A 22541-nucleotide genomic window follows, 5' to 3' on the forward strand; every position below is an offset into this window, starting at 1 on the left:
AATACTGGGACTTTCCGTATAACCTTGGGGAATTCTACAAAATCTAAAACTTCGGCCAGCCAATGAGAATCCCAATAGGTAACGGCTATCTGGGTGCACGGGGATACTAAAGAAGGCATTCTTCAGATCCAGTACAGAGAAATATTTGGCAGAGGGAGGGATCATTGTCAAGATCATGGTAATATCAGAAACCACCGGATATTGGGGCTCAACCACCTTGTTAACGTGGCGTAAATCAATCACAAATCGGTAGACATCAGGTGCACCATCACTGGCATCGGTGGAAGGCCGTTTAAGGATCGGGAGAATAGGACTATTGCAACTGTTTCCGTCCGTCTCCTCCACTACCCCTGACTGCATCAAATCCTGTATTATGTGCATCAAAGCCTTCTCTCCATCCCTAGATATCTTGTACTGGGGTATCCGAGGCAGTCGAGCTCCCGCTTTAACCTGAATTGACACTGGGGCAATATCCATTTTTCCCACATCGGTATCACTGCTAGCCCATAGACTCTCGGGTATCCCCTCAAACTCAGCCGGGAGAGGCTCATCTTTTGAAAAGCATTGCTGCGCACGCGCGCCAGTAGGACCCAACATGAGGTACACACCGTCTGGGGAACAGTAAATGGTAGCATTTAATCTTTTCAGCAAATCCAAACCCAACAAATTTTCACCACAATTCGAAGTCAGAAGGAAAGGGGAATCAACAGTGAAAGGACCAATCGTAAGAGCAAGTGGTTTAGAAATGGGGCTAATCACCGGAGTACCTGAGAACCCTACGGAGATATTATTCTTGCCAGACAGAGCCGCCCCTGGGACCTGAGAACGTGCCACCGAACTTTTCATAGCACCCGTATCCACCAAAAATTTCTGAGGGGACCCCGACAAATCTGCAGTCACGTAGGGCCCACGTTGATCAATATCCATAGAAACTGGTCCCATGCTCTGTCCTACGCTGTCCTAGTTATGAGAGAATCCAGTCATGTCATCCACAGTATATGCATCATTGTTGTACTGTCTGTCTCCACCATTGTCACCCTCTCTCTGAAAGTGTTGCCGATCCCTGTCTCCATCAAAGTAATTTCCTCCCTGTCGCCTACCTTCGTCAGACTGTCTATCATCCCTGCGATATTCACCCCGACCTCGTCCCCTGCCTTGTCCGGCAGCGGACCGGAGTGCCGGACAATCTCTCCACCAGTGTCCCTCCTGTTTACAGTTGGCACACAGATTCTGTCCCAAACGCTCTCTCTTCTCTCCCCTTCCGTAACTACTTCCTCCTCGACCTGCTACCATAGGTGGGGCCCCACGTCCCCGACCCCATGCCACCTGCTGTAGTAAAACTCTTGTCTTCAAATCCTTGGCCTTCTTTTCTTGTCTGTCCTTATTCTCATTCTCCCTATGTTCATAATACTGAGCCATACTCAGAATACCAGAAGGAGTGGATGTCGTCCACGTACTCTGACGCCTGCAAGCGAGCTGATATTTCCGGTAACAAATTTGTTACGAATCTATTAACGAAAAGTCGTAGGCCTCCGTCTTGGGAGATATCCTGACCGCTAAAGTCCATAAAAGTCTCTTCAAAGCGGGTGAAAAAATCTGAAACCGCCTCATCCTTTTTCTGTCTACATGCAGTCAACTTATCCCAGTCTACCTTCTTAGCAGGGATAAGGGAGTGCATATATTTTATTATGCGCCCTGGTAGCGCCAAAATCTCCGCCTTCGGCTTCTCTCCTGGCTTTCGCTCTTTGTCCCAATCCTTAAGTTCCTCCCAAGTACCTTCCAGCTCTTCTGCATGATCCGAACCCTTCACCTGTCTCCATACATCCACCGGAACCAGTAACCCAAAAAACAAGTCTATATCTGCTAAAGTCATGACTGTTGAGGACGCCGCTTCCGTTAACTCTTTGTAATAAGCAGTCGGATTCTTTCTCAAGTCAGGCAACTGAGCCTTCAGTGCTAATACCTCGCTCCGTTTCCAAGGCGTATATACCCACTGTTCTTGAAAGTGAGCATCGACACGAGCTCGGGTGATAGCATTTGTTACCAGGTCTAACACCTCAGGGACTTCAGGGTGAAAAATAGGGTGTACCTCTCGCATCGGGTGTACTCCAGGAAAACGGGGTTCTCCCGCTGACGGCAACTCATTTCTATACTCCAACAAGGACCTCAGACTGCTCAACACATCCTTCATTCCAGTGTTAGCCCTATAGGCTCTGTTTTTAATGTCATGAAGGATCGCCGGCGCCTCTCCGCCATATCCCTGTTCCCACAACGCTATTAACGTCGTCGACATATGCCACAGAGCATGCTGCTGCATCAGAGGCTCATAATCTTTCATTGTGAACCAAATGTCTTCGAGTGAGTAAATATTATTCCTGGCCCACTGGCAGGCTTGATTAGCCACCACCGTCTTTTCATCCAACCCAACAGCAGAACGCGTAAGCAATTTCCGTACCTGAGTAAACAGCCCGCTGCTCGTACCTCGATTCGGGGTCAGTAACGCGCCCTGGGGGGTAGTACTGGCAGAAACAGTGGGAAGTGCAGAGGAAAACACCGAAGAGGCAGGTGGGCTCGTCGCTAAGAGAGAGAGCAAGGGTGTAGGCAGTGAAGAGGTGACAGAAGACAGTGGAGCCGGTTCAACAACAGAGGAAACGGAGGTGCTGGACAAGGGAGGAGCATCCGTTTGGGGAACTGAAACCACCACCTGGGAGGCGGAATCCTACAGACCGTTGCGCACTACACTGCATGAGATCTGAGACTCATTCCCAGCGAACCGCCACCCTAGGGGTTCGGGTAAGTCCCAGAATCCTTCCGCAGCGAGCCACGCCTCGACCGCAGTACCACCCGGTCGGATGACTACAAACCAACGTCCACCCAGCCTCCATCAAGTCTGTCAGAGCACCACTCGCACTCTGAGTTCCCCGGAGCACACTAGCCCCAGGAGCACTCCGGCTCCCTCAATCAACAGTCAGACCACTCACCTTCTGTACGCGGTACCGACCTCTACCGTTCTCCACCTCCGGCTGCCAGGACCAACACGGTCAGCTCCAAAGTTCTGCCTTCCGGACTCCGGCGCAGGATCATGAACCGGGACCTCTCCCGATCAGCAGGGTGGGGCAGCGCTGCGAGAACAAAGCTCGGCATCAAAGTGGGTACCCAGACCCACCGTGCCGACCAGAGGGTCCCCGGTCTTCTGCTACCCACTTACGGGTGAGAAAGATCCTTATCGCGGAGTCCCTGTTCGGGCGCCATCTGATAAGTGTGGCTCAAATCCACCCGAGTGACTTACCGCACTCACCTATAGTTACCCAATAATAAGTCAGCCGGACCATGGAGAAGAATAAACAAGCAATTTTATTAGGCTACAAACTCCCATATGAGAGGGCCCCGTCCGACCTCACCCCTAAGAGTGCGCCGAGAGGACTGACCCATCTCATCACAGCAATACATTATAACATGGTGCAGCAGAATAAAACGCGCCCATACTGGAAAAATACTGGACCCCAGAGAGGGGGAACAATGGTCTCATACAAGAGGCATCCACACCTGCAGTAGCAACATTTCTTATCGGCCCCCAAGGCCACGGAGCCGAGCCTCAGCATCTCCAGCACATGAGAACAGTTTGATAAGGGGTTTTGCTATTAGTTTCGGTCACAGTAAGCCAAGAAACAAAACTGCTGACATTTGGAATATTCCTATTCCTACGGGAGGGGGTGAGCAAGTGCGACTCGCACGCAGAGAGAAGCGCTCCAAAATGGTGGCACACAGGCTAAGCTAAGGGAACTGCAAATAATGTCATACGCATAAATGAATATCTAAGGAGGGAATATAAACGTAAATGCATAAGTGAATACATCATTAGTTAGACACATTCTGCTAACTCATAAGTGTAATATATGCAGTGGGCGGGGCATCGAAAACTGAAACCTATCAAGCCGGAGGTCTGTGGTGCCTTCCTCTGGCTGGGAGATGTTGCTAGGCTATCGGCTTCTCTGGCTTGTTGGTGGTGCTCTTCTGGGTTGATCCATGGTGGTTGGAGAATATTGCAGTCCTGCCACTGGGTTTAGACAGACTTGTTTATGAAGTGGTTGGTTAGCCTCGGTCCGGTGGGGGTTGCTTTCCTGCGTTTGAGCTTTGGACTTCCCAGGTTGTCTTTATCTGTGGCTTTTCACAGGCAGCCTGGCCCCTACCTTATGGGTTTCTGCTCATTCCTTCCTTGTGAATGCTTTTCTCGTGGCCACTGCTGTGGAAGCTTCTCAGCGTCCTCGTGAGCCTGTCTGCACACGTTAGTGTTGTTCTCTGATTGACGTGTGGGTAAGCGGAAGCGGTTATGCGGAGGTTCCTGAGATTGGGGGGAATCCTTGGCCTAAGGATATCCCTGGGCTTGTTGAGACACTTCAGAGCTGTGCGCTGACTATCGCTGTGGCAGTATAGGCATCTCAAGGTAGGTGCTGCACTCTTTTTGGCCATTCTATTACGCATGTTTATGGGGGTGCTGGGCCTCTCAGAGTATGCAGTGGGTGACTGCCTGAGGGGAATGCGGTACTCCTTGCTGTTGGCAAAACGGTCTCTACGGGTTGGACATCCTTTTTTATAATATGCATAGCTGTGCGGTATGTTTTTTGTTATGTTGTTTCCTGACCTATGGCCTGTCCGTTTTCTCCTTAACTCTTCGTTTTCCTCTGAGGTCTGAAACGGCGTCTGCATTGCTGTGCAAGCAGGCCTGGAGCTGCTTTTTCTGTTGGCATCCCCCTGGCAGCTGGGCGCATGTGGCATGGTGCTTTAGTGTAAATAGATAATGAGTCTGGCCTCCACTGCCTTGCTCCACATCTACTTCATTTTCTACCAGGTGTGTGCGACAGTGTGCCAGTAGGGTGGTTTTTCTGGCCGTGGCCTCTGTTCATCTAGCTGGAGGTCTCCAGTGCCTTTTCACAAGCCTGGGGTGTGGTCCTGGTTGTCCATGCAGCCGGCTGGTTTCCGTTCTTTGGCTGGGGGTCTCTCTCTCTGCACGGAGGCTTTCTTTTGTGTTCCTCTGGCTCTGCGGGTTATACGTTGGACTCCTGGTATTTCGCTCATTGAGTGTGTTATTACTTTGTTGGAGCGTGGTTGTTCAGCCTGTGTGGTTCTCTTTGCTGTGCCTCCAGGTGGTTTGTTGTCGGTAGCCTATTTAAGCTGTGCACAGGTGCTGTCTCCTATGGGCCTACTCCAGGGGAAGTCTTAGCCTTCCGAACTCCCTGGGCTTGTTGGGGTACTTCAGGGTGGTGCTATGAAAGTCACTCTAGCAGTATGGTGTACTGCGGAAGCGTGCAGCTGCTCACTTTCAGACATTTGTTTACATGTGCTTTGTCTGCATGCTGGGCCTCTCTGTGAATGTGATTAATAGCCACCTGAGGGGGATGCTCCTTGCTGATGGTGCAGGGCTCACAGTCAGTTGTTCCTCTGGCAGGCTTCTTAGCAGCTGGATGTGCTTCGTGGATTGGGTGCTCAACCTCTCGCCATGTCTGGTTATGACCTAGTGTGCAGTAGTTTTTAATGGTGCCGTTTAACCTTTCCCCCTTTCTGTTCCATGGTGGGGCGGTGGTCTTCATCTCCTGCTTGTCCCGTACCTTGGTGGTAGGGGTGGCACTGTTGCCACGTTTCCTCTCCTTAGTTCTTTCTTGACCCTTCTTGTTGACAAAGCTTTATTTGGTCCCTGAGGGTTGGGTTTTTGAATGGCATCCTTTGCTGTCTTGGCTTCTCTGGTTGCTAGTTGGCGTCTATGGCTGTCCCATATCCCTTTCTTACTCTGCCTTTGGAGGTTGTTGGCTGTTTTACTTCGCTGTTGGAGGTGCCTGGCTGTTCAGTGAACGGTGTTTGGTTTCCCGGGCTGTCTGGTGTGGCTTGGTTGCACGCCTGACTTGATGGTCCTCTCCCAGCACATTTTCTCACTTGACTGCCTGGGTGCCTAGGGCTTTCCCACCTGTGGACCCCGTTCCTGTTCCTTCTGTTGGGGCGGTTTCTGCCCAAGTGGGGTTGGTGGCTGATTATCCTCCATACTGCAGGTCCCTCGGGCTGAGCTCCTGGCTAGAGTTGTCCAGTGGGCGCATGTCCTGTGGATTGTAAATTGCGGTGTTTTTCCAGTAGGGGTGCTTGCCTTTCCATCTGGTGGGTGTGGTGGTTCATTCGAAATGACCTTCTGATCATCTTCATCTTCTTTACTCATGTTACCGGGTGCCTCCCTGCTCCCATCCAGTCCCAAGTCGGGCCGCTTCGGTTCTGCTGGTTAGGGTGGGGGCGGATGGAGGGGAGGGTAGATAGGGGTGTTTGCTGTCTGCTGACGGTCATGGGGTGTTTCAGCTGGTGTTGGTTCTGTGGCGCCTCATATCTTGGGTGTCATTCATTCTATTCATCTGCTATCCTCCGGCTACTCCTTCTCCTGGTGTCTTCATGGATGCATTCTTTTTTGCAGGTTTCTTTCCTGCTCATCCACGTTTGTCCATGTCTTCTGCGGTTTCTGGGGTTCACAGAGGAGTCTCCGCCTTTCCAGTTATTGCCGTTTGGGCTGTGGGCTATCTACTGTGGTTGCCTGGGTAAGAGTTACCCTGGTGGCTGTTCTGACGCCTCCATTCTGCTATTCTCCAAATTTGTTTTCAAGGGTTGGGCGGCGTCACATTGGTGGTGGGTCCCCTGCAGTTTCATTGGCCTGCAGGTCTGGTGGTTATTTCCCTCTGTGTGCCATGTTCCAGAGTTTCTGGTTTGGCTTCGGTGGTGGTGGGGGGGGTTGTTTGCGGAGGGGGGGGGGGACTTCCAGTTGTTCTGGTGGCTCTGGAATGACCCGTTGCATTGGTCTCCTCTATTGTTGGAGATGGGGGTGATGGGTAAGGAGTCGCAGGTTTCATTGGTTTCCTCTGCCCTATAGTTTCATAGTCTCCTAGTGCCCTCTCAGGCGTTTCCAGAGTTGGCATCTTGCTGACTAGGCGAGGTGGGTTCCTGTGGCAGGGTGTCTCAGCCTCTGTCTCCTGTACGGGCTCCCAGTGGCTCAGCATTGACTGTTGTTTGGGGCTTGGTGTGCTCGTGCGCACATGGTTTTAATTTCTGTTTCTCTACCTCTGGTGCTCCTGGTCCTCCAGGATGGCCTTTGGGGCTTTACAGTCCCCTTGATGAGTCCTGATAGTCAGTCTGAGTCTGGTCTCCCAGTTCTTTGTGGGGGGGGTCCGTTCTCTCAGGGGTGTGTCCCAATTGGGGCTCTCCCTCTGGTTTTGCCGGCAGACTAGTTGTCTTTCTTTCGTCTGTGGGGGTTGCGCCTTCTGGCTCTACAGGTATTGTTCCTTTTTTTCGGGTTGGTTGCTGTGTCAGCTCACAGGCTAGGGAGGAGGTACTCGGCTCATTGTCTTGGGGGGTCTTTATTTCCTGTGTTTGGGGTCTGTTTGGCTCCGAGATTCTAACTGCTGTGTTCGGGCTGGACTGTTGATCCTGTTTGTTTACCCTTAAATTGTGCAACTTGTTTGGATGTGCAGGGCTGATGCTTGGACAGTTGACCTGGTTTTTGTTTGGCTTAGCATGTCTCATTGCGTAATGGAGATAAGCAAGAGGTAAAAGGAGGTAATGTTTCTATTACTTACCGGTAAATTACATTACTCCAAGTCCTGCTCTCTCTTTTCTCCATTACAGCCTGCCCTCCCTCCTGGTTGCCTTGTCAACTGGGTCTACGGTGGTTTGGTACATACAGGAGTTGTGGAGGCGGCTGAGCCTTTTTATATTGGTAGAGGGTGCATCTACGAGGCACAGGGGCCTCCTTGCAAAATGGAGATAAGCAAGAGTAGGAATTGGAGTAATGTGATTACCGGCAAGTAATAGAAACATTAGTTTGTACTGCAGCTTCTATATGAATGTGAGATGTGTCATCTATTCAAAGTAAACATGCCAACATAGTTACCCCGAAGATTTTCGCTTCCACAACTGTACTGTGGATTTATTGGAGCCATTCATATTTATTTAGTATCCTGTGCCACCCAAGGGTTGCTCAAGAGCACTTTCAACTTCTTCCAAAATGCAAAGGAATAGTGTCCATTCACTTTAAAATAGTGCACCTTTGTTGCCCTCTAAATGCACATTTGATCAAATAGTTATGTCCATAGTTCGGGTGTGGGCGTTTTCAACTGTGTGAATGTTCCGCACTATTGAAATTCCCTGACAGGTCCAGCATCACCTACAATCACCCCTCCGCTTTTGTCCACAAACCTAAGGGAATGTCAATGTAGGTGATGCCTAAAAGCCAGAAGGTAATGTGGAGAGGTAGTTCTGGTCATCCAGACGGGCTTGTGAGTGGGTTAAAATCTTTCTTATGATCTAGGCAAGAGCAGCAACTTTTGTAGTAGGCCTGAAATTTGCCAGAGTTGAGGGCCAAGTATAGACTGTTTCGGAACGGGAATTACAAATGTTTTTTTTCTAGCAATCTGGGATTAGACCATTCAAGGTAGATCCCCTAATTGGGAGATGAATGATGTGATCTATGTTGAAACGGGGTACAGTCTGTTGTAATTAAAGCCCTTAGGATGAAATCTATGTCTTTGGGAAAGATGAAATTTAGGGAAGAGGCAGTGTGGTTCTTTGACGATTAGACTCACCATGGGCCTGGCTGTTTAGACCTCTCAGCTAGCAATTTACTGTGGTGTCTCTTTTTTATTTATTTTGAAAAAGAAGTGGTTGAGGTCTTCACACACCAGGAGAAAGAAGGACCCACCATGGTAGGAGTGGGTTGGGTTTGTAACAAAGTTGACTAAATCAAACGACCCCTACATTGACTTTTGGCTTTTGATATGACCTCTGCCCAGTAGTATTATTTAGCTGATTTCATGGTACTTTTGCACACTTTAAGGTTTTTAGCTAAAGTTGGCAGTCCATTTCCCATTAGCGCTTCTGGCAACTATATTCCACACTATGATTAGTGTAGCACATGGTTTTGAGCCTTAAGTTAAACCAGGCTGTGTGGTGCTGCATTATTCACGACTTTACAGGTTTGTACCGTGACCGCTAATTGTGGTCATGTTAAAAACCTCAAAAGTTTCAATTTTGGAAACTACTCCGGAGTGAACGATCGATACATGGTACAGGTCTGGTTCTGTGAGGTGGAGGTATTCATTTTGTGAGATCTCTTTAGGTGTATATTCACGGGGCATCTTGAGGCAGAGTTGTTACTGTAGCGCCAAAAATCTATTCTATCATGATCGGACCAGTTTATGGGAATTATCTTTGAAATCACCAGCAGCAGCTTTTGGGAAATCTGTATCATGACAAGACCATTTGTCTGTGTAGGGCCCCTTGTCTTCTAATAAGGCAGTCTGAGGCAGTAGTATATCATATCAGAGTGAATGACTAACCATGATTTAAAGCCACCAAGGACCATTATGGCATTTTAATTGACAAGACCCCCACTAAGTTAATTAAATTATTTACAAAATCCATGTTTCTCTATTGGAGGTGGTAACAGATCAGTCTAATGAACAGTAACGAATCGCACCCGGTACAATTAATAGGGCATGGATAAGTTTTCTTGGCCAGATGGTTTTTGGAGAGGGTGTGATCTCCACCCCACCCACCTTTGCCTGTTTTAGTCGCAAAAGCAACAACTTCTTTAAGCTGCACCAGTCCAGTGCATGCCACACTTGTAATTGTCTAAAACAAATTGGATGGGTGAAGCCTGAACTCTTTAGAAACATTTTGAAGGATTTATAGTGACTGGGTCTCCAAACAGACTTTTCGGGTAAGTGAGTGCTTTCAAAACATAAATCAAAACTTATCTTTCCCAAATCCCAACTCCCTCTCGTCCCACACTACAGCCCAAGAAGCATCGGACACCTTTAATTTGTTAATAAACTGTCTCTACTGTTTGTCTTAAAGCTCTCACTGATCTGCTGGTCCATATTAAGTTCTACTACATCATCCTATTCACTTCTCTCCCTCCATTATTTTCTCCTTTAACCTGCATTAGTAATTGGTCGTTTTATTGGTGATTAATTTTGCTTATTTAAATATATTGGTAGCATTAAATATTAAGCAAGTCAAGTGTATAAAATAAATTATGTTGTCACTCTTTGCAGCAGGGCTAAGGTGAAACATTAGGTCAAATTGCGAGTTGACCCAGTCAGACTGACATTGGGGTTGGACATCATAGAAAAAGTTATTTTCACACTTCATTACCTATAATTCATTGCTCAAGATCTGTGGATGCTTCAAAGCTGTGTCCAGCAAAATCTCCCCAAAGCCAGAGATAATGAGTCCGATTCCTGGTGAACAGCTTGAGAAGGCAAAACCTTAGAGAAGATGAGAGAACTCCTCCTTTGTTTGATACTGAAGAGAGACCACCAGATGTGTTGGCAGGCTTCCCATTGCCCGTTCTCCCTCTGTTTTACAGAGCCTGGTTCTCTTCCGCACGTACTTGCCACAGGCCGAAACCGAACATAGTTTCACTACCTTGGCTTACGCTTGTAGGAGCTAATGAAATAGCAGTTCTGAGAGTATGAAAAGCCCTGATGTACCATCTTTGACTGATGCAGTCACGCTGTTTATCAGATCATTTTGAGAGAAACTGAGCTGGAATAATTCACTGGGAGATTTGTGGATGTTTATTTTGCATACCCGGATCAGTAAATATGTGAGGATCTCCCACATTTAAACAGTCTTTGGACTTGCCTCCATAACTCTATTAGTGTTGAATGGCAGTAAGTGTGTATAATGTTTTTCTTCTCCTGTCTCTGTCCTAGAACAGGCTTTGAGGACTCAGAATTACAATTTCAGTGATCTAAATCTGCAAATTGGTCTGATGCCTCCATCCACATAGCCTCTGCAGTTTCAGCACCTGAGCTTAAGTGCACTTTGAGCTCTTACAAGCTGGCAGGCTATTCACTAACCGCATTTAAGGGTCTTCTACTGTACCTGAGAGTAAATTCAAACACTGCCCTTCAAAGCTCTGGTAGGCAAAGCTTGAACAGGCAGAGGATACTGGTAAAGGAGAGAACTGCCATTCTGCATCTTTTACAGGGAGTTTGGGGGTTCAGAGGTCCTCAGAACTGCTACCTGGTTTGTTACAACAGCTTACCATTTATCTTAAAAAAACTGTAAAACATTTCTAAATCTTTGGGGGATCAATTCTGAAATGGACTGCACCGCAATTTTCAGTGGGGAGAGACCCTAGTATTAAAATTGTTATTTTGGGGTTTATTTATTTATTTATAAAGTTTTATATAGCGCGAACAAGATCCCGAAGGAGATCAAAGCGCTTTACAATAAGTTGGAAGAAGGGACAAAATGAAATATACAGAGCAATTGTGGAAAAATGCTAAACAGCAAACAATGGTACACATATAAGGTAAAATATTATGCAGACAATACGATCCGTGACTGTTGTGCCATGGAACTAGAAACAAAGAAACAGCCACCTTGTGAGTGCCTCCACCCTTTATAGTAAGAATTTGCTCATTAGGAATCTTTTTTCTTCCAGTTTGAAAGCCGTCGTCGAGGCGTGTCTGCGAATATCCGGAGGAAGAGAGTTCCATATTTTAGGGGCAGCACCAGAGAAGGATCGGTGACAAGTTCTCTTTTTGCTAAGGATGATCGGTGTCAGGAGGAGAGTAGATGCTTCAGCTCACACTTTACACTTCGTTTAAAATCAATCATGGACCTTCCGGTGATTGTCCCTGTTCTTCACTGCTGGACTGAGCAGTGAGAATAGTAGGATGGTTCTAGCTACAACTTTTAGTGCTACTGGTCTCTTGCTAGGTCCTACATGGACAATAAGTAGCCTTTATTGGCCTTCCTGATTATCACCCTGAAATAATTTCGAGAATACTTTCAAGGGAGGTCTATTAACACATAGTTTGGATTTCTCAGCTTCTGAATGGCTGTTTTAAAGTAGCAATTGTTTACCTCCACAGTATACTTTGGGAAAATGACTTTTGAATGATAAAATCAGACTTAGAGGTTATATACTGGCTGATAAAACTTTTTAAAAATGTGAGCAGCTGTGGAGAAGATTACTACATAATTGTTAAGCTATATCGCTTGCCAGCCTGTAGGCCTCATCATAGTTCCTCAGATAGATTGAGAATGTGGGTAGTGAAGTGAAATAATGTCAGTGATGGAAATATCACAAATAACCTTTGGACTGATAAAATGGTGTAAATCTATTTGCAGCCCTGTTGAATCTTCTACAATGAAAATTGGAACAAACTGGGTTCCCACCAAACTTGATAGGATAGCACTTATGGAGCATGCTTATACCGGAGGGTGTCAAGGCACTATCGCAGACGAGAGATAGAATAGAGGCACATAGGCCACAACCTAGGACAAAACAAGCCAGGATTTAGGATGTTTTTTAAAAACCGAATAGGAGTCCGTGTTGGAGATGAAAGTGGGTGGAGAATTCTGCAACTCGGCGGCCGCTACCGAAAAGGAGCGGCAATCCCATCTTGTCTTCCGAAATCAGGGGATCACAAGCTTTTTCTCTAAGAAGGATATCAAGAGCCTCCAAGGGGTGTACCAATGAAAAAGAGACTTCAGCTGTAGCATACCCTTGCTGTGCATGGCTTGTAAACCATGCTGAGAGCCTTAAAGCCGATACGCTTCCTGATGGGGAGCCAATGAAGGGAACAAATCCCCTCCCTGGCTGACAGACACTTGGGAATCTTCAAAATAAGATGGGCCACCACGTTCTATACCACCTGGAGCTTATTGAGGGAGACGCCATTGATGTTCAGGTACACTGCGTTGCAATAGTCCAGCAGAGAGGGGACTAGAGCGATAATAATCGTCCGGTGCAGTTCGGACGGAATAAATAGCAGAACCTTTCTCAAAATCCTCAAACTGTAAAAACATTTACTAACCGTGCGGCTGAACTGTGCGTGAAAGCATTAAAGATGACCCCCTCCCCCAGATTTTTTGCTGTCCAAGCCCGAACTGGGAGGGGACCACATATCGTCAGCCACCAGGAGTTAGACCGGTTGGAATTCTGCAAACCAAACACCAGCACTTCGGTTTTGTCTGTGTAGATCTTTAGTGAATTTTCTTTCATCCAGCAAATGATGCTGGACATGCACTGATTGAACCTCTCAGACACCCGCTGCAGGTCATTCGAAATAAAGATGATAATTTGCATATTGTCAGCATAGGACAGCACATGAAAGCCAAAGGACCGCACCAGATCGGCCAAGGGAGTCGCATAAAGAATGAAAAGGGTGGGACTCAAAGACGAGCCCTGGGGCAACCCACAAGGAAGGCTAAAGGCCTTGGCTCTAGAGCCTCCAGAGCTGACAATATGGGCCCTGTTTGACACCAATGAATGTAAAAGCTGCAAGGCTATCATAGAGATTCCACTTGCCGCAAGAGCTGAACCATACGCCCAGGACAGATGGTGTTGAATAATGCCTATAGATTGAGCATTATTAGAACTGCCGCCAGCCCTGATCTACATGTGCACGAATACAGTCAGTAGCCACAATGAGGGCAGACTCTGTGCTGTGACCGGCATGGCACCCGTTCTGAGAGGGATCCAAGATTTACTGAAATTCAACATATTTCATCAGTTCTTTATTGATCAGTGCTAAAGTGCAAGTGATCTTCACCAAATCTACATCGACGCTGGGCTTTCAGTAAGGAAATGAGTCCTTGCAGTAAGAAACAGACTCCTCACCCCCTCTCCAATAAGGAACTGACGCATCACCTCCCCTGCATGGTAGTAAGGAACCAACGCATCACCTCCCCTGGAACAAGGCACTGACACATCACCTTCCCTGGATTAAAGAACCGACGCATCACCTTCACTCACGTAAAGAAACTGATGCATCACTGTGTTTGACCCTTCACCTCCCCTGCTCCTGTTTTCGTCCTTTAATGTTGACCATCCAAGGCACTTTGTGTTAAAAGTGACTCATCCATAATTTCCAATAGGCAGAACAGTTTTGACCTTTTTAAAAACCATATCTTGATATCAGTATTTTGGATTTTTGTCGTTTTGGTCTTGTTTTGATCAGATAAATGTTTATTTTTCTAAACTGGTGTGGAGTCTTTTTTGAGGTGTTTTCATTGTTACTGTGGGTTATATACAAATGCTTTACACATTGCCTCTGGAGTTTATCCTGACTGCTCTGCGCCAAGCTACCAGAGGGTGACCAGAGGCAATCTTGGGTATGTACTTTTCTCATTCTGACTAGAAGGAAGGGTCCCTACTTGAACAGGGTGTATACCACTGTCAACCAGAGACCCCCAATTCTAACAAAGTCCAACCTAGTTTTTAGAGTGATACTAAATTGGTTATAACTTTTGTAAACCTACAATGAGGGACAGACTGATTGCATAGCACACAAGTCTCACTCGTATTCCCCAGCTGAAGCACTTTTTGCTTCCACTGGAAAAATCCTTTCAGCTATGTAAACAGCTATTGTGAAGGCTTGCCCTTTGGCCAACGGAAAACTCATGATTGTGGTTTCTCCCATGCTTGCACTAGAGGCAGTCACTAATGGTCATGCCCCACACCCAAGGTGGGTGCAGTGGGCCTCTTCTTTAAGTGCAGTGGATGCAAAGTTTCAGTATGATCCCACTCTTCATAGACAAGCTATTCGCAAAATGAAGAACATGTTCCTCCAATTGTCTTTCTGTGGAGTGTTATCGTAGTGTATGCTACACAAATGACTCTGTTCAACCAGCAGTAGTGTACTGATAAAACACAACTTAACCCTGGCATCAAAGCACTACACACTCCATGCAACAAAATTAAATCACACAGAAAGCAGTGACCTAATGGATTTCTACAACTGGATGTACTGATAAACATAGGGCCTTCTTCATCCCAACAGATGAAGATGACCCTTGGAAGACACAAGAATTGCCATTGTAGTCACCCTACACACCTGTCCAGCCTAGAGAGCCCAAGTTTAGTGTGGCTGAAGCCTGTCTACTCTGTGCCATAACTATCATGGGGTTGAGCACCTATATATTTAATTATCTTATTGGTTCACCCTGACTGGGATTGAGATCATTACTTGAGGTGAGTGCTTACCCCCACTCCCCCCCAGAAATAATAGCCCAGTTTTTTGCAGAGTACGTGTAGGATGAGTTATTGTGTTACTAAACTCATCGGTAACTGAAGAAACACTTTCAGGTACAAGCCAAATCTATTAACATAGTCTTTGTAAAAACTGGACACCACAAAAGTATTCCAGTATACTTTGTTGTTGCACTGCCATGCAGACTCAAGGAATACATGGGTTGATATGTGTATAAGATTGTATATAATAAAGTGTCCTTGCTGGCAAACAGATCAACTATGGACGTTATAAAACCTGCTTGTGATCCTTCACTTGTAAGTGCTGCCTTTATATAAGGACTATCTGTATTTGGCAATGATAAAGAACAGAAATGGCGTTTTTTCATGAGACATTTTTAAAATGTCATTACACCATGATATTCAAGAATGTTTTGTGAAATTGTGATTTGTTAAATATATGAAGAATGTGAGATGGGTGGTCTTTGAGGTTATTTGCCAATTATTTTATGCTAGTTGCCATCATTTTTATTTACAGATCTAATTTGTTGTTGCAGGTAATTTATAATCAAAGTGGATTTCCTAGATTTAGTTAGGAAAATTGAAATGCCTCATCCAAATTCACATAATTCTCTTAAAAAACCTATGACGTTTTAATGATTTCCTCATCTTGTGTTATAAGGACGTCCTCCCATAAATCCTCTATCCAGTCTACAAGTTATCATAAGTTCTTAGCTGCAGACTCAGCCCAAGTTAGCTTTGTGAACAAATTTAGATGAGAATGCCAGTAAGTGGTTGCCAAGATCAGTGAACATTTATTTTGCCTCAAACTTGCAAGAAACTTTACTTCTAGCCAATGAGGTACGTTTAAGAGCTTTTTCTCTAATTTATCACCCTGTTTTGGTTCTCTTTTTAGGTACGCTAGTTTATATTTTTGCTGTGCGGTAGAAGAAGGAGATAATGAATTACTGACTTTAGAAACTGTTCATCGGTTTGTAGAAGTACTCGATAAGTACTTTGGAAATGTAAGTTTTTTCAATAACCACAACTTAGTATACGTTTTTGATATGGTTTGATATAAATGTTGCAATTGAGGTATATTTAATTGTGTATTTTATTTTTAATTTGTGTTCAACAAACAATTATTCTTTTGTCTCGATGTTTTACTAAAGGTCATTATTGTTCAGACTCCCTAATTGATTTAGTAAACATTGTATTAACCATAGACTATGAATTCACAGGTGGAAATTTGAGGCACTGGCAACGCTAAAGACTCTCCCTGAGCAATCAATATAGGAGTGGTGTTCAGGGGGACTGGAGGCAAAAAATGTTTAAAAAAAAGCTGCTTTGAGTAGTAATGGAATAGCTGTGCGTGGATTGGGATAGCAACACGGAGAGTGAGGGTGAGATTTGTTGGACTAAACAGCAGATGAGGGAGTGAGCAAGAAAACACATGCAATGCAATGGAGTGCTAAAGAAAAAACTATAGTTCTTCCTTCAGTACAATCAGAACACAATAAAAACAAAATGCACCAGATTTAGGTTAAACAAAGAACAGGGAAGAAAGCCATTGAATAAAAAGCAACGAAATGCGATGGGCTAGAACTCCATTCATTTAAGGGTAAGGTGCTGTCCCAAAACCCAGTATATAGATTTGAATTAGAGACAGGAGGTTTTGACACCAGACAGGTAAAGCGGTCTGTAAGCGAGACCTAAACATATTTCCAAATTTAGGCAGCAGCAATTGTCCTAGTTTGAGTCGTAGGAGAGGCTGTTAGAAATGTCAGATCGAACTGAAAGGTGAGAGAGGCCTTAAAGTCAACCTAGCTTAAACCATTCTTAATTATAGATATAGACCGCTGAACCTGAGCACCACAAGGGGGAAGACACACTTGGTGCTTGAGTGATACATAAGCGTATGGTTTTCGGTTGAACTTGTACCATTACAGTAGGGGTGTACATTGATCTTTGCTCTACTGGCATTTTGGGATCTGATATGGATAGTCTTCCGTTATCCTCCGCTTTTCCTCTACTTTCCCCTTTTGACTGCCATTCAGTGGCCAAATTGGCTTTCTATTCTCTTCATCAGTTAGTGGCAAGTAGAAGACCAAACGTTTAGGATCGAAGGGAGGGGCTTCCATACTGAGATCAGTCACAAAACACAGACTGCATTGTCCCACAGGCCAGAACAAGAGTTCCCAAAAGCATGACGTGCTGAGTAAGTGGTTTTTGTTATTGCCTGTCACATGCGGCTTTTCATTGGGTATGATGCACTGAAGGCGATTTAATTGTTATGTCTCGTAAATAACGTTAATCCATAGAGTCATGTTGTAGGGTTCAGCCCCAAAAAGTTATATCATAAATGTCTTTAGTTTTGGTCATATTTTTAATCCAAAATATTTGTACTTACCACTTACAGAAAATGTCATCCTTTTAAAAGCTGGTCATTTTAAATAAGGAAGATAAGCCCTTAAAGCCAAAATGAGTGTACATGTAGTGTATTACAGACTACCCCGAAATCTCATCCTCTTTGATAGATTGATTGCTCAGTGACAGAAATGCAATTTGTTATTCCCAAACCAAGAGCAGGATGGTGACCGAGGTTTGCTTTTTAAGAATTAGTATCTTAAATCATGGTTTGCTTTCTACAGGCTGGATTCAGTTCCGTGTAATTTTACTGGTAAAATGTCATCAGCATACTCAAATGTACATTTTCCTCCCTTTCAGGTTTGCGAACTAGATATTATTTTTAATTTTGAGAAGGCTTATTTTCTTCTTGACGAGTTTCTAATTGGTGGAGAAATTCAAGACACTTCAAAGTTATCTGTAGTGAAAGCCATTGAAGACTCGGATATGTTACAAGAGGTAAGCGGAAGTAAAATGAAAAATTCAATTGCAAGCAAATACATCTGATAAGATTCATTGGGGGGAAATCCAGAACAGTCCTTTGTGTACATTGAACAATAACAAGTGTGGAATGGAAAGTTTATTCTCTTCTAGGTTTTCATTGAGGCTGGATTAATATTCCATAAGGAGAAATGTCTTCCTCCGCATTCACAGCTTCTCCCACACCTCTGTATTCCAAAGATCCCTTCTTATGCCCAGTTTCTTAAATGATTACCCTCGTTGGAGACTCAGGTTAGTTTTATTAATACCCGTCTCTCGCCACATTGACAATGCAACCCCACCTCTGACCCTTCCCACTCTTATGCAACAATCGGGTACCATAATCCTTCATAGGTGCATTCCCTAACCATCGGATCCCCTGTCACGCCCGCCTCATACATCTATAACGCTGCTACCAACCGCACCATAAAACAAAATTTAGACTGAAACCTATATGTTTTAACACCAAAATCCCAATCCCAATCCCTTGAAACATCTTGCTCGACAAGATATATGTATGTGACCAAGGAAGAGGGATGGCTCTTATCAATGAGTCCAACATTATATTCAGAAGCCCACAATATAAGTCCTTTGAATATTTGCTTGTTTAAATATGTAACTAGCCCCTCTTCCTGCTCTAGAAAGCAGTCACCTATCGTCCCCCAAAAAACAATCTGACTTCTCCCCCACTGACAACTGGGATCTAGCCAAATCGTGATGACCTCCTTGAAATGCTGTCATGTAGTAGGTAACTTCATCATTTAAGCTGATGACCCTGGCCGTGAGAGGAGTTGTGGATAGAAGGGATAATCCAGTCTATTCCATCAAAATTGACTACATGCTTTCAGCTGGGCGCAAACTGTATCTACCTTTCTAAAAACTGCCAACCTGGGCATCCTTAACTACCAACTATTATCCTGGGCGAACCATGCGCACATCTATTTTACCTTGCACAAAGAGTTTTCCTCAATAAAGGTTGCAATAACACCCTTCCTTAACCATCCTGGATAACGCAAATAAAATTGACAACCCAGTGTCTTCCTTTTCGGCCTTGCTGATGAGTTGCCCCATCCGAGAAGGACTCTCCATAATCCTTGAACGCCTTTTCCATATCACCACTACTGTTCTGTATGACCCTGCCCTTCTTACAAATAAAAGCTTAAATCCTCCAAATCCAAGTGCAACAAATGGCTCTCTGACGTAGAAAGTGTCATCTCCTTGCTGAAAGAATTGCTTGTCGCATTTATGGCAGCTGCTATAAAGAATACACAAGTTACTATGGGAAATGAAGTGGAAACTGACTGTACAATTTAAAGCAGTAACTCCGTCCATAGTGACAGTGGTGGCTCCTCCGCTAAGGCGGAGAAGCGGTGCCCCACTGAACAAGAGGAAAAATAAAATGATAACATATCGTTATTATTTTAGTTTTCCAGTTGCAGTCAGTGGCTCTCAGTCTGGGATGGCCAGGGTAGGAAAATAAGTTATTTGCACTCCTTCAGTGCGCATGACTGCTTGGCCTGCCCCCTTGGTCCGGCAAAACAGTCCTGCGCACTTTTCATCTTCCCCACCAGGCTTGCTTTGCACAGCCTGATGAGGAATATGCAAAGCCTCCCCGTACCCGTCTGAGCACCGAACCATGGCACTCAGACCAATCACAACACTGCATTGCAGCTTTGTGATTGGCTCAAGGGAGCCCGGATGCTTCCAACTGCCGATTGGGTCTGCAGGAAGATGATGAGGACGGAGGAGAGGCGGCGGCTGGCCGTTAAAGCTAAGTGGATTTTCTTTTCTTTTTTCGTTGGCCCTCTCCCGCCCACCACCCGGGTCCGGTAGCTGCTGCTACTGCATAAAGCCCTCACCCACCGATTCATGGCATACTTTATCATCGGACCGTGCCTCTCATAGGTTTAACTTGTGAGTGCTCATCTACACTTGGGAGGGCTCTTGCTACCCCTATTCTTTTTGTCCTTTGGGTGGGTAAAATCCAGAAAGGGAATAAAAAAGGATTATATTGGCTCCTCGTGGACATAAGCATGTTATTCCTGTCTCTAGGTTGAAATAAATCGCAAGGGAATAATTAGACCCTAAATCATGGGAAATGCCTAAATCATGGTCCAGGAGCTTTGTGTCTGCTGGAACTCTATCAGAGTAGGTATTTATCCTTTGTGAAGACTGTTAGGATGAGGAAGTGGGCTCTACTAGGTTTTATGAACCCCTCCTGTGCGCATGTGTCACTGCTCTAACTCTCACAGCAAGTGACATCGACACCTTTTTTATAGCAAAGAGTTTACAGCGGTTTTCTACTCTCTTTACCCTTTTTCGTAAGACAAAGGCAGTAAAATAGCCATTACTCGTATAAAAGAAGCCATCTTCTAGTCTTGTGTCGCTGAAGCAGATGACTTCTCCTTTAAAAAGACTTAAAACAAGTAAGATTTACCTAAAATTATCACAAAAGTTGTAGACTTTACAATTACACAGATGACTCCCAACCGTTGTTGCCAGCTCAGCTGGAATTCCAAAACACCTTGTGTTTTATCTGGAACTGGATGAGCAATAATCAATTGAAATTGAATTCTGACAAGACTGAAGTGCCATTTCTCAACATCAAAGCCCACTTGTGGAATGACCTACATTGGCCTGTGGAAATGGGAGCCTTAAGATCCCAAAATCTGCATCAAAGTTCTTTCGAGTTATCGCTGATGGCTGTCTTTCCATGAAATCCCAAATTCAAGAGGTGTTTTTTAGTGCTTATTTATGCTAAAAATTAATAAAAAAGATAGCTTCTCTATTCCCAGTGGAGGCTCTTAAAATGATCACCATGGCAAAAATTGTGTCCAGACTCGACTGCTCAAGTATAGTATCTTAGGGCTCCCTCACAGCGCTATGCACCAACTTCAAGTGATACAAAATGAGGCAGTGTGTTTGATTAATTCACTTCTGCTCATTACCCAGGATACACTGGTGTTGAAGCTGCTTCATTGGTAATCAGTAAAGCTAATAATTTAATTTAAGACTTTTTGAATCAGCTTCAGGGCATTACATGGTATGGCTCCTCAGTTTGTGACCAAAAGAATTAGAAAGTCTGCCCCATCCTGACTTTTAAGATTCTCCACTTCAGACAGTTTAGTCTAGTGATTCTAAATTACAGTAATGAATACATGGGTGGATGCAGTCTCTCTTTCAGACTCCAATGCTATGTAACACTCTACCGGAACAGCTGCATTTTGAAAGAAGTTTCATGCAGTGTAGGAAGCAATTAAGCACTTGACTTTCCAAACAGGCATCGTACTATGATTCTTTCTTTTTTCCAACTCTCTCTCTATTCCTCCGCCATACAGCACTAAGAGGCCTGATAGTAAACATGCACTTAGTCAGGTTGTATTAACACAAAATGAACTAGCATCTCTTCGCCTAGTTCTCAGGCGCCACCCATGTACCAGCTTTGTAAGAATCTCATGGCCTTCAATGACAAACCCACCGGAAATGTTACTCTCGCCTACCGGAAAATAGACCCCTCATGGCGTTTATTTGCAGTAATATTAAAAAAAAATCAGCAAGATCATTAACAAGCTCATATCTGTTACCTCGGCAATAGCACTGTTCTTTACTTTATTCATCAGTGCATACCTGCTGGCAGGCAACTTCAGCTATTACTTAACCATGCTGCTGTTACACCATACCTCAGGAAACGCACTGTTGACCCAAACGTTTTTGCAAACTGCAGACCTTCCTGCCATCACAGACATTCTCCAAGTGGTCGTCACTACCAACCTGTCTAACTTTCTGGAACAAACTACCGCCTGAATTATTTCCAGTGATATTTCAGAGGCACAGAAACAGCTTTAATGGACATCATGAAAGAAATGCTGTCTGTCAGCAACAGTGGTCAGTTGAGTGACCCCTTTGGCTTAGTCCTGTCTGCTACCTTTTACGCAATTGACCATAGTCACCTTACCTTCCATCCGGAGTCCACGTTTTGTGTAGGATGTGTCCTGCTCATTTAGATTTTGTCTCGGACATCACACAAACCAGGTAAAACGTGGCCCTTTCTGATGTAAAATCTCTCATGTTACTTCTGGGGTTCCTAAGAATCCTCTCTCTTGGCAGCTCTCTTCAACACCTACAAGGTTCCACTTGTAGCAACCCTCAGCAGCTGCAACAATGGCTGCCATATGAGCTCCAGAGACACTGAAATTCACACTCCAAAAGAAGCAGACCGCACAAGTGGAGTGTATGTCTGTCTCCAACCGATAATAAATGGATGACAGACGACTGGCTCTGCATAAATGCACAAGGAAAACAGCATGTTACTCTACTCCCTGAAAAAACCAGACAATAACAGTTCATGTGGCTTTGTTTCCTGGGCATTCCTCCCACCTCCTCTAACTCTATTAGGAGTCTTGGAGTCCTCTTTTACATTGTACTATTTCTCTACTAACTGTCTTCATTTTGTGACCAAAGTGTGCTTCACCTCCGTCATCAGTCGGATACTCCAGTTTATTCAAGTGAAAGATCAAATCACCCTTACCATAGCAGTATTCCTCTTGCATCGACAACGGTAATGGAGTCTGAGATTCACCAACCAAACGCTGAGCAAGCTCTGAATTGAAAGTTTCAGACTACATGACCCTGGTTTAAT

At 44.9% G+C, this 22541-nt stretch overlaps 1 protein-coding gene across 2 annotated transcripts in view; it reads left to right on the plus strand.

The window, feature by feature from the left end:
* The window catches only part of AP1S3 (adaptor related protein complex 1 subunit sigma 3), a 172039-nt gene that overhangs the window by 85363 nt on the left and 64135 nt on the right, over window positions 1-22541 (plus strand). For both annotated transcript variants that reach the window (XM_078665964.1, XM_078665965.1), the window contains exons 3-4: window positions 15933-16041; window positions 17744-17881. In XM_078665964.1, the coding sequence (XP_078522090.1) occupies window positions 15933-16041; window positions 17744-17881 (247 nt within the window). The remainder of the gene's footprint in view (window positions 1-15932; window positions 16042-17743; window positions 17882-22541) is intronic.

This window comes from Lissotriton helveticus, chromosome 11 (genome assembly GCF_964261635.1).
Source record: "Lissotriton helveticus chromosome 11, aLisHel1.1, whole genome shotgun sequence".
NCBI lineage: Eukaryota > Metazoa > Chordata > Amphibia > Caudata > Salamandridae > Lissotriton > Lissotriton helveticus.